Source organism: Halichoerus grypus, chromosome 11 (genome assembly GCF_964656455.1).
Source record: "Halichoerus grypus chromosome 11, mHalGry1.hap1.1, whole genome shotgun sequence".
Lineage (NCBI taxonomy): Eukaryota > Metazoa > Chordata > Mammalia > Carnivora > Phocidae > Halichoerus > Halichoerus grypus.
Window position 1 is genome coordinate 94,939,642 of NC_135722.1, and position 13,287 is coordinate 94,952,928.

At 47.2% G+C, this 13,287-nt stretch overlaps 1 protein-coding gene across 1 annotated transcript in view; it reads right to left on the reverse strand.

Moving 5' to 3' along the window:
* TECTA (tectorin alpha) overlaps positions 1 to 13,287 on the reverse strand; it is a 68,242-nt gene that overhangs the window by 18,915 nt on the left and 36,040 nt on the right. Inside the window, exons 11-12 of the mRNA XM_078058848.1 lie at positions 9,163 to 9,724; positions 1,391 to 1,590 (exon numbers count right to left, since the gene is read on the reverse strand). Of these exons, the coding sequence (XP_077914974.1) occupies positions 1,391 to 1,590; positions 9,163 to 9,724 (762 nt within the window). The remainder of the gene's footprint in view (positions 1 to 1,390; positions 1,591 to 9,162; positions 9,725 to 13,287) is intronic.

Here is a 13,287-nt window from a genome sequence, read left to right on the forward strand (position 1 = left end):
CAAGTTCTGCCTTTGCCTTTCAAATAAGCAGTAAGAGCTATTTGAAGGTTCTAAGAGCTAAACCCACCTCTCCCCGGAAGTCTTCCTTGATTACTTTTCTAATCTTCTGCCCCACTTCTGTCTCCCTACACTGAAGCAGATTTCCCATTGAACATGAATCTAAAGCAACCCCCATATTCCCTTTCTTTTATTTACTCTCAGAATAAAGTCAACCTGATGGTTCTAGAACGAGGCGATGCATTTTTACAAAAAGGAGACATTCTTTATTTTTTGCCTAATTTATTTCTAATCCAGACGGTTCAATTAGATTTTTTTTTAAGTGCTGCTGTTCTTTTTCATTTAAAATTGATTAGTTCTGTAGGGTATTATTTTTTACTCGTTGATATGTTATTTTGTAATCGTTCTCTTGTTCTTTAACGTGCACGTTTCTCTCTCCTGAATAGACTTTTAAGTTCCTCAAGGCAGGGGACATGCTTTATCATCCCCGGCAGCACCTCCAGCGCAGAGATCTGCAGATAGCAGATACTCGATACCTACGGTTGTTACCTCTCTCCTCACCAATATGAGATGTGCACGTCATCTCAGCAGAGACTGGGCTTGAGGCAGAACCACAGACTAAATACTTTGTCCAGGCAAGACCTTTTCTAGCTTAGTATTATGGCACATAAAGAAAGATTCCAAAGTACAAAAAGTAAATGATTCAGTGAGCTGTTACATAAGGTTTTACTGAGTGACATCTACAAAGGGCATCTTCATCAGCTCTCTGCTGAAGCCCCCATAGAGAGGGAAGCAGAGGGCAGAATGTGGGGGGCACAGCATTAAGCAGTCCAGACAGAGCTCGCTGGGGGACGGTCTCAGAGTGACAAATGGCACACGGGGAGATGGTAGCCTTCACACGCTTTCACGAAGCTTCAATAGCCCAGAGAAGGAAGGCCATTCCTCTTGGCCTTGAGCGCCATATTTTCCAGTTAAAAATGTCCTTAGCTAAGATAGCTACAAATGTCAGATTCACAGCCACCATATTTTCCAACTATAGACACCCCAGAAGCTTTCACTGAGATTTACAGGACAGGAAATCAGAAGGGCCTAGAGAAAGGCATGGCGGGGAGAGAGACGCAAATGCTAGTGGAGAGCGCGGGCAAGTGTAGGAGGCCTCCCAATGCCAAGGACAGGAAGGGACTGAGGCCCAAGCACGTTTCCTCATCCGCTCCTCAGTGAGCAAGGGCCTCACCCGACCTCTCCTTAGCCTCCTTGCCCCGTCCCACCTCCCTGCAGACAAGCACCCTCTTTTCCTAATCAAGGGGGACGACTGGTCAACCATGACCTAGCTCTTGGGGTCGGAGGGAAATCTGAGCTGGCAAGGAGGGACGGGCAGGGCTGGGCCGCCTACCTCGTAGTATTTGCCGTCCGAGTAGCAGCCGCAGCTGTGGGGCAGGATGCAGCTCTTGCCATTGAGGACGTAGCCCGCGTCGCACTGACAGCCCTCCACGCAGTAGTGGTTGCAGTCGCTCTTGAGGCGGATGGCGGCACAGCGCGGTTGGCACACACTGACGCAGCTCTCGTAGTGGCTGTTGGGAGGGCAGGTGACGGCTGGAACACAAGACACACGTCAGGCCTCGCCCGCTCACGAGGACCGTGCACGGTTTCCTTCCGGCCACGGCTTCCCCCACTCAGGGAGGCCTGGCGGGGGCTGAGCCGCGTCACTTTCGCACTACGACTCCCTCTGCTTCTGGAAAGCCTCCATCCGACTCATTCCTGCTTAAACGATGGACCACAGAGCGGTCCCTCACATAATCTTTGTCCTCTGCTCAGCCGTGTTTTTTTGAGGTGTGCTCTGACCTGCGACCTTCACCCCACCTCCCGACATGCATCTCGACTTCAGTCGGGCACCCCTCATGGCCGCCTTTAGACCCTCGCTCATATTGGTCTCCCTTGTGCATGCCCTCCTCGTCCTCTAGGCCTCCCCAAATTCCCCACTCTTCAAGTCCTAGGTGGAGACCCTCTTATTGGCAAAACTCCCCCCACCCTTACACCAATGGCAACTCGCCTTCACCCCAGAACTTCCCCAGAATCTTTTCTAAACCAGGTGTGCAGAGACTGTCCAAAAAGGGGCCCCTGGGCCCCTGGATTTCTGAGGAGGCAAGTGTGTGTTGTGTGTATGTGTGAGTGTGTGTGTGTGTGTGTGAACTATGTTCTACCATTTTCAAGTGCGCGTGGATGCTCTTAGGGAAGGCAGTTAGGGTCCTGGTGAAGAGCATGACTCTGGAGCCAGCTGCAGGAGACTGGAGCCAGTTACTTAGGCTCTCTGGGCCCCAGCTACTTCCCTGTGAAATGCACATACTTACAGCACCTACTTCATGGCTGGGGTGGGGGGAGGAATCATGTGAGCCTGCCTGGCTGGAACAGCGCTTAGCACGTAAGTGTTCAGTGTTAGCCAATCACTAAAGACAGGTTTGCTTAAAAGTTCTAGGGAGTCCATCGTCTCTCATGGTTCGTTTCCCCCTCCGATCTATAGAGGCTATTATTTTAATCAGTGTAAATGAAAAACATGAGTACTATTATGTTGGAACTTCTCTATACCATATACAGTACACATTTGGGGCACATTTTATTTTTTATATTACTTAATGGTAAAAATGGACTTTTTTGGTGCACAGTTCTATGGATTTTACATGTATAGATTCATGTAACCAATATCACGATCTACTATATATATTTTTTAAACATTTAATTTAAAAGGTACTACCTGCCTGTGGTAGACAATGTAAGCCATACAAGTAAAAGTGCAACAGAAAAGCAACCTCTGGTAACAAATTAGAGTTGAATCTTCTAGGAATCTTCTATGCATATACAAGTACCCAGGTGTGTGTGTGTGTGTGTGTGTGTGTGTGTATGCGCACGTGCATGTGCATGCATGTGTGTATTCCATTCCCATTTTTTTCACATGCATAGGAGCATAATATACATATATTCCCGCTCATTGCTTTTTCATGATGGTATTCCTTCCATTACCCTTGAATTACAGTTTTTGCACTGCTACCTGGTATGTATATTTTCTATGTTTATGATGATGCTGCAGTGAACATCCATAGACATATATCTTTGACCTCATGAGTAAATGATTCTGTATAATAAAATCCTGGAAGTGGAATTACTGGGTCAAAGGGTTCGTACGTTTAAATTTTTGATAGATGCAACCGAATTGCCCTATAAAGAGGCTGTGCCAATTCATCCTCCTGCCAGTGCTACATGAGGAGGTTTATTTTCACACATCCTCGCTGACTGTTTAGCACCAAACCTTCTGACCCTTGGAAACGCAAAAGGTTAAATGTCATACATAAATATGACATATACATATCTCAATCCCATATATATATATGTGTGTGTGCACACACACACATATATATATATGGGATTACTACCCAGAATATATAGAGAACTCGTAAAACTCAACACAACCACCACAACAAAAACTCGATTCAAAAATAAACAAATGACTTGAATAGACATTTCTCCAGAGAGGATGATATATGAATGGCCAGTAAGCACATGGAAATATGTTTAACATTACTAATCATCAGGGAAATAAAGATCAAAACTACAATGAAAAACCACCTCACACTCGGTAGGATGGCTACTATTTAAAAAACTCAGAAAACCCGGTGTTGGCAAAGGTGCGGAGAAATCGGAACCCTTGTGCACTTTGGTGGGAATGGAAATGGTACAGCTGCTGTGGGAAGCAATATGGCAGTTCCTCAAAAAATTAAAAATAGAATTATCATGGGATCCAGCGATTCCACTTCTAGATATACGCTCAAAAAATTGGAAAGAAGTTCCTCAAAGAGACCTTTATATGCTTATGTTCATAGCAGCATTTTTCACAAGAGCAAAAACATGAAAGCCCTCCAGGCATCGCTGGACGGATGAATGGGTAAGCCAATGTGGTCTATACACACACAATGGAATATTAGTCAGCCTTAAAAAGGAAGGAAATTCTGCAATGTACCGCAACATGAATGAACCTTGAGGATATTATGCTAAGTGAAATAAGCCACCCACAAAAGACAGATGCTGTGTGAGTCCACATAGAGGAGGTACCAGAAGTCTTCAAGTTCATAGCGACAGAAAACAGAACAGTCGGCTGCCAGGGGCTGGGGTGGGTGGGGCGTGAGGAGTTCGTGTGTCATGAGTACAGAGCTTCAGTGTTGCCAGATAAAAAGAGTTCTGGAGAGTGATGGTGGTGGAGGTTGCACAACAATGTGAATGCAACAATGTTGAGTACTTAATGTCACGGAACTGTAAGCTTAAAAATGGTTCAGAACATAAATTTCATGTTCTGTGTATTTTACCGCAATAAAAAAAATTGAAAAAAACCCCACTATATATCCTTACTTAGTTTGCAGTTCTTCATGAGGCTGATCAGCTTTTCACTTGCTTATAATCCATTTGTATGTCTTCTTCTGTGAACTGCCTTTCGTGTCCTCCTGCGCATTTTTGGTGTTGAATTTTTTTCTTACTACATTGTAAAAGCTTTTTAAAAATTAAAAATAGACTTCTGTCTGTCATATGTTACAAAGTATTTACTGTTTGGCTTTTAAATTGCTTCTTCTTTTTTTGGGGGGGGAGACCTGTATTCGATTGTTTTTGCCGCGTGGAAATTTAAATTTTTAAAGTTGTCGAATTTATGACGTTTTTCTTCAGGCTTTGGGCATTTTGCTTAGAAAGGCCCTCTCTACTGCAAGATTAACAAATACAAAACAAAAATGCCTTTGTCTTCTCCTAGTACTGTTATAACTGACATTTTTATGTTTGATCCTGGTTCTGTCTGGATTTTATTTTTGAGTGAGAAGTAAAGCGGGGATTTAGCTCTTGCCCCCCCCTTCTTCTTGTCCTTTGTTCCTTGCCTATTTATTAAAGAATACATTTTGTTTCCCCCAGTAATTTGAAATACCAGCTTTATGGAATACTAATTTGTCTTTAGTGTTTGGGCCCTATTTCTGGATTTTTCTCATCTTCCCACTGGTTGATCTTTCTATTCATGTCCCAGTGTTAACTTGGTTTTGTTACTGAAGCTCTACAATACATTTTAATATCCGAGAAGATACACCAGCTATTTAGAGATGCCCATTGTTCCAAGTATGCTGGTCCCATTTCCCCAACTAGACTATAACCTATTTTGTACTTCGGATTCTTCCATGGCACCCAAAACAGTCCTGAGAACAGGGCAGGTAGGGTTAATAAACATTTGATTCTTGAGAACAAACTTTAAAACTCCTAATACTGATTTTCTCCACCCAAATGAAGTACCGAGAGCTGTCGGGGCTGATAGCTCTCGGTACTTCATTTGGGTGGAGAAAATCCCCCTGGATTTCCACTGTGGTCACGAATGTGACTATTGTTGGGGCCAGTACACTGATTTCTTTAGCCTTTGTGCCTTGGGGGGGCAGGATGACGGATCCCCCCGAAAAGCGATGCAGTGGACAAGGGCTGTGGAATTGGGCTGAGTGGTTTGAGTCCTGGATCTGCCGCTAACTAGCGCTGTCACCTGGGCAGGTTACCTACTCTCTTGAAACCCATTTCCTCCTCTGTCAAGTGCAGATAATATCTCCCTCACCAAGTAGTTGTTAAGATAAAATGAGGTGTATTTTGCACAGCTCCTAGTCCACTGCCTGGTACTTCAACAACAGTTTCTGCTATTAATAGTGGGAACAGTTGTAGTAGGAGAAGAATTTATTCAACAAGAATTTATTGGATCTGCAGAGAAATCTGTAAGAGAACCCCTAATGACCAGACTTGGGACCCAGGACTCTGAATAAGAAAGGGAAAATGAAAATGATACTCAGCTCTGACTGAGCACTCACCAGGTGTCAAGCGCGGGGTGGCACGGGTTATGAGACATCATCCCACTTAATCCTCACAGTGGCCCACCCACTGTGGGGTGTGTGGGGAAGACACCCCCACAGACCTGATCTTGTACAGAGGTCCTGTACATCCCCTGCAGCATCAGTGGGGGGGGCAGTCCCCAGGGTCCGCGGTCTGCCCAGGGTCAGAGAGGCAGCCCCACCCAGCGGAAGGAGCACTGCCAGGAGCCACTTTTCTTGGGAAAGTTCTGACCTTTCTCAGAGCTTCACTTTCCTCCTCTAGAAAATGAGACTCTTAATGGCACCTGCTTTACGGGATGACTGGGCGGAGACTACGAGCGAGGACTCATGTCGCACTTAGAACAGTGCCGGGCACAAGTCACTGTTAGGCATTGATGGTTTCCTCTCCTGTGGCTTACTGTACTCTCACCATCTACAACGCTAATTTAAGTCCCCCATTAAGGGGCTGAAGAATGACAGACTCAGCTGAATGAATTTTAAGGAGGGGTTAGTGATTAAGACAACGGACCTCCCTCTCCCCCTCTAAACCTATTTGTTCAACTTGGGTGAAGTTTTCCAAAGCATTTACAAATACGGTAATTGGGTAATAAATTATCCCATTGATAGGAACAGTCAATATCATTGAAAAACAACAGCACTCTGCCTTGTCACCAATAAGGGGTAAGTTTGACAGTTCTGGACTACCCCGTTTTCCTCCTGAAAACACCATGTCTCATATCTCGACATGTGAGTGTTGAATTGGACTAATTCTTGGGGGGCGGGGGGACGTGAAGCCTGCCCTCACTTCTCAGACGTTCACGCCACATCCCCTGTGGTCACAGACCCTGTTGAAGACAGGCTTTCTGTGTTCACCAGTCTCTCAGATGGAACGGCTGAGTTAGAACTCAGTCTCCTGCAGCTTTTCTCTGCTTCTGAAATTCAAAATGGAAAACTCAGCTGCCTCCAACTGTGCCCGCCCCCCCATCCCCACCCACATACCTTCTTTAAAGTATAATTTTTCTCTTATTTTAGCATTTCTTTTTTTTCCCCAGTCACTACCAGCATCTATCTCCTCAGGAACTCTCTTTCGGATCTTTGCCCCCATCCTGAAATGCCAAGGTCGGGGGAGGTCTAACTGGCCCTCATGCATCCTAGCCTCAGCCCTGCTGGCAGGCAGCTGGTCTAGGCAGGGATGGGGCCCAAGGCCAAGGGTGAAGCAGGACAGACTCTGCTTTGAGTGCCTTGGATAGAGCTCCCCATTACTATATATGAAGGAGGCAACCCATGTCTGTGTAGAACTTGAGGAGCAGAGAGGGAAGGGTTGCTGGTGGAGAGGCAGAAGAACAAGAAAAAATGGTCTTCATACCCTACAGAGTCTTCCTTTTCAAAACTGTTTCCCAATCCTGCACCATTTTTAGCCCTATGGGTCCAAGCTTGATAGAGGTAGGGGCATTTTCTTCCTCCCGGGTAAGGAAGAGGCTTCCCAACACAATTCCTTTTCCTTCCCGTGAGTGACAACAATTGAGAACTGTCATTTAAGGTGAGAGTTCCTGACATTACCCCCCTCTAAAAACAGTGCTTGCCTATGATTTCCCTGTGCACGGCAGCTAGAAGCAATGGTTTTTGGCATCCACTGTGTCCTGACCCCCATCCCAGCTGCCCCAGGGAGTAGTTCAACCACCACGACCTGGCTACAGGAAAAGAGAGAACTCCTTACAGAAAGTCTCAGGAGGAAGCAGGCAGTTTCTTTCCCAATGGAGTTTCCCCATCCCACAAGATATCTAGGTCCCCAGGTCCAAAGCCCGGTTTTCTGATTTAGGTGGAGGCAAGCTCTCTGGCTACCCCCGTGCTGACCCCAATGGATCCAGAGTACCTTATCCAGACCCTGACTTTTTTACAGGCATATTTATTTCACTGCAGTCACCAGAGGCCAATTCGTCCAGGACAGTGACTCCTGCTGGCATCATCCCCACAATCTCTCACTCAGAGACCAAGCCTGGCTGAAATGGTATTACCATCTTTCCCTCCCTCTCTCTACTTCCTCCCGTCCTTCCCCCCGCCCACTCCCAATCTACATGAATCCAATTATGTGGGATGTAAACCAGCCATGGGAACATTAAACTACAACCCTGGTTCTGGGTTTTCATCGAAATCACCCCTTTTCCAGGAAGGAAAGGGAGTTTATTCTTTGGGACCCCCACTGGATCACTTATTTAGAGTTCTGTGCGTTCAGCATCCATTTGTAACCTTTTCATACACTTAGGCCTAGAAGAAATTTGCTGTCGCTAATGAGATCGAGATGGGAAAATGGACCACGGCAGACCAGCCAAAGACCACTAGGGGTTTCTCCGCCCAATCTTTTCCTATTATGATGTGCTCAATGCAGACAAATTATTCCAGTACATAACACCAGTACAGTGTATATGAGTTGACAGCCTGAGCTTTGGGGTTAGAAGGTCGAATCCTGACTTTGCCACTGAGATTGTATGACCTTAGGCAAGTTATTTAACTCCTCTGAGTCTCTGTTTCTCCCTGACTAATTGGGTTATTGAGGAGAATAAACGAGATAATGTTGATAAAGCGTTTAGCACTGGGCTTGGCTCAGAGCAAACCGTTAATATAACAGCAACACCACTTGGCATGCATACAGTGTGTTATGCTTTCAACTACCTGATTTGATCCTCTGGATGTTTCTGTAGCATAAAGGGTGTAGGCAGCAGCATTATCAAAGCATCATCGGGGGAAACTAAGAACCGGGGAGGAAAAGCAAATTGCTCCCAGGTCACACCAACACTTAAGGACCGAGCAAAGCTAGAATCCAGGGGTTCTAATTCTCTTTCTCATGCTTTTAACGTTCTGCTATGTTTCGTAAACACAAAGACGGACACTTGACATATATGAATCCAACAGAATAGCACACTTAGAGAAAGCATGTAAATGACAAGCGCCGTGATGGGCCCATGAGGTTCTCGAACAAACGAACCTACTAACTAACTCTTCCCCCCATTAGTCCTTTCTTAAAATTGTTGTGCCCTTGCCGAGTCTAAATGCCACATACGGTGCTCTGTGCTTTATGCACGCGATCTTATTTCGTCTCCAGAGCAACACATGAAATAAGGGGTATTATTCCCATTTTACAGATAAGGAAATGGAGGCTCTGGGAGGTTACACATCTTGTTTCAGAGGTCAGATTCAATTCCAAGTGCATATCCTTAGAGGGCTCTGCTCCGTGGACTTCTGTGGAGCTGGAATAGTGGCCCGCCCACAGCAACGGAGGAGAGAGGGAGGGGGAAGGACTCACAGCAGGACGTGTAATTCCTCCAGCCGGTCACGGTGATCCCCTGAGTCTGGCAGGTGCTGGCGTAGTTCTGCAGCCAGCTGCAGGCGGTCTGCACTGCGCCCCCATCGATGCAAGAGTCAAACAGGCAGTTCTTGTAGAAGAAGGCGGGGCTCACTTTGCTGTGACACTTGGCGAAGCCGGCGTTCTGGTTGGGGATCAGGCTGCACAGCTGTTGCACCTTGGAGAACGCTTCCACCTTGGCGCACGAAGGGCAGCGGTCCCCGCAGCCAACCTGGCAGAAGGTGTCCCTCTTCACCCAGCTCTGCCCAAACTCACTGACGCTGGAAGCAAGCAGACCCATGGGCATCTCCAGATCATCTTCGGGGTTGCTGTTATAGCGGCCACACAGGCCGACCGTGCCATTCTGCATGCTCCGGGGGACCGTGACCGACAGGAAGCTCTTCCAGTCATACACGACCTTGAGGCCGAACTCCGTCTCCACTACCACGTGGAAGCCAAAGGAAAAGATATTTATTTTCCCTTGTCCCAGTTTCAGGGGCAGATACAAGCGTTCATTGTTGACCTACAGGAGAGAGAGGGTTGCGGGAGAGAAACACGGTTGGCCCAGAGAACACCCACCTCTCCGGACGATCTGTCTTGAGAGTGGCAGCCCCAGAGGGGGTCGGAGCAGGTTGAACGTAATCTTAGCAAGTAGTGTCGTTTATATCAGTCAACTATTATTATTAGGATCTGAACAGACTTAAATGACTATCCTTTGTACACTAATATACCTATTTATTTCCGTGCCTTCTCTTTACATAGCATTATTTCCCCCCAGGAGTTTAAACTGTTTTCTCCAAGGTAATGAGAGGGTAATAAGAATTCAATTAAAGTTTAGACTAAAATACCAAAATGTAGAACTCTGGTGTTTCTATTTCCAGCTGTATTGTGGATTTGTTTTAGGTAAACCCCAGTTTATTCATTCCTTTGAGATTATTTTTTTTCCACCCCCTAAAGAATGACTTGCCTTTGCTGGTCCTTCTACCTAGGATGCCATTCCTCACCCGTCAACCGCCCTCTCTCTCCCCAGACCCTGCTCCAATGTCACCTCTTCTGTAAAGCAAGACTGTTGGAGCCTGTGGTGAGAATTAATCACTCCCTCATCTGGGCAGCCAGAATGGTATTTATACTTGTGTTCCTTTTCACCTTTGGCCAAGATCAAGCACGTGTGCACTGCCGTGGAAGCACGCATCACAATCTGCCTTATACTATGGTTAGTTGTCTACATTTCTGTCTCACCTACAAGACCATGAGCAACTTGAGGGCAGGAACCACACTTTATTGATCTTTATCTCCATCTTCCCCTTGCTCCCTGCTGGGTGCCAGCGCAATGCCTCATGCTGAGAGGGCCCTTGACACATGGTTCCCCTCATGTATTTTTCATTCGTAAAACAAGGAAATCCCTTAACATACAACCCTGGAAGTGCATTGCCCTTGCACTGCCCTGTTTTGATTCAGATGAGCCAAATCCTATAGCCCTGGCCTGGGTGGGTACATGATAGGAAATAAGACTACTGTAGGGGCCAGGAGAGCAGGTCTCCCTCTCCAGAGAGGCAGGTGGCTGCCAACACTGCTCCCTGACTAGAAACGCCTTCCCTTTTGACCTTAATCTCTCTTGTATCCGACAGCCCCCATCCCCACGGCTACTGCTGTGGTTCAGACCCTCACCACCTTCACCTTGACTACTGCATATTCTCCTGACTGGTCTTCCGCTCTGGTATTGCCCCTCTCCTCCCTTCACTCTCCACTGCCACTCCAGCATCTTTTAATGCAATGGAAAGCCATTAATCCAATACCCTCTCCATGGCTTGAGTAAAATGTCTCATACACTCGGCAGATCACAAAGGGCTCTCCAGGAGCTGCCCCCACATCTCTCAGACCCAACTCACTTACTTCCCCTAGTCCAGCAATACTCAACACTTTGCAGTTCCCCAAATGGACCAAGCTGTGCCATATTCTTTGCTGAAAGTGTGATGGTGCTTTCTGGATCCTGCCCGGGGCCCTCATCCTCAGCCACCGTGACTATGGGCTAATGATAACTCACAGCTGGTCTTGGCCGATTGGAAGCCCAGAAGGTTATGACCCCACTCCATTGCCCCCCTCCACTCCAAGCGTAGCTCTTGGCCAATGACAAACCCACACAGGGGACCAGGGGACCAACTCTGTAGGCAGGTCATGTGCCAGAGCTCCTGGTGGCCCAGGCTGAATCTGGTCTCCAGCTCAGACCTCGTCCTTGCTGAGCTCTCTTCCCCTGGGGCATCCCCCACTTTCCTAAGGATCCCCAGCTCAGACTCTGCCTCTAGGGAACCTGACCTAACCCAGCAATGATGCCCTTCCCCTTGTCCTCCCTCTCTATGGGGTGATGTTCACGCTTCACATTGCAAGTCAACTATCTCCTCTTCTATGAATATTTGTCTAGGCAGAATTTATTTATTCATTTGGCACCATTGTGTGCCACGCATTGTGCTAAATGCCGGAATAAAGCACAGGGCCTTTGCCTTAGTCACACTCATGTGGCAGAGAGGAGTACATAAATCAATACTAAAAACATCATCTGATAAAAGCAATGATAAATAGATGCACAGCACCAGACTCACCCTGGGGACAGAATCAGGCATGCCTGCAAAAGATGATACACACACACACCTGGTCCTAAAGGATGAGTAGTGTTGGCCAGTCGAGGAAGAATGAGATGAAGAATAGGGAATCCCAAGAAAAGGGCACAGCCTAAGCACAGGTCAAACTGGAGAGAAAAAGCCTAATAAATAGGAAGAACCACAGCAAATTAGTGCTGCTAGAGCATAAAATATGGCCTTGGGAATGGTGGGACATAAAGATGGGGAGGTGGGGAGGGCCTGGATCATGGAAGGCCTTGTACACAATATCACACATGACAGAGGCCATGAGATCACACCCAACAAAGACCCCCTCATTTTGCAGAAAAGTAGTCACTGGTGCCTTCATAAGAGAACTTGAGTAGAGTGAGGAGACCAGAAGTCAGAGGGCACAGTTCAACAGCAAATCGGAGCTACGGAAGCAGATCTTCCAGGAAGATCTCTCTTTCCAAGAAACTAGAAAGGAAGGGGAGGAGAGGGACTGAGTAGAAGCTGGTGGTGAATGGGCGTCAAGGTTTGCTTTCAAATGAACATGTTTATGGGTTGAAGAGAAGGACCTAACCAACACAGGAGGGAGAGAAGATGACAGACAGGCAAGATCCCTGAGAGGCAAAACAGAGATGGACAGGTGGGAGTGGCTGTGGAGGGGAGGGGATGTCTCATTCTCTGCACCTGGAAGGGAGGAGGTGAAGAGGATGGTGTGACAGGTCATTTCAGGAGTGCAGGAGGACGGAGGAGGAGGGAGATTATGCCCGGGGAGCACAACTTTCTCAACCAAGAGACCCAGAGGTGGTGATGTGGTCCCCGTGCAGACACAGATCACAGATGCGGAAGGTCATGGAGGGAAGGGGAGACCCACACCAGTAAACTAAAAGCTGTGCCTCTAAAGGCTCACAAGTACCAGCCTGCTTTTCCTCCTGCGTTTCCTTGCATTCTGCATTCCTGGCCACGGGGTGCCAGGCAGGAGGCCATACCTTGGCAGGAGGCAATAGGCTCAGATTCAAGCCAAAGGGCTTGCAAATTCTGTCACTGCCCAGGAGCACCCTGAGAAAGGAACCTCCTCCAACTCAGACAGGCAGGCTCGGCTTCTCTTTGCCTCTGAAGCCCCATGAATGCCACCTCCATCCCAGCCCTGCTGTACTGTCTCTCTTTGTGAGTGACAAACGGAGGGAAAGAGAAAGCAGAAGGAGAGGAGGCCCTGAAAGGAAGAGGTTGGTATGAAGCAGAGCCTGATGACTGGAGCAGGAAGGCACAGAGGAGAAAGAGAACAGGGCATGGGGCTGAGTGTCAGGAAATGTACTGCAAATACTTAAGCATTAGAAATAAGACCACATACCAGATCTTTAGCAGAGACCTTTCCTTTATGCAACTGGCCCTGATCTGCTTCTATAGCTTCTCCAGCTATCCTGAGGTCTCCTCACCCCCCACACTTTGTTTTCTTTTCCTAGAATGCTTTTATCTCATTCTCAGT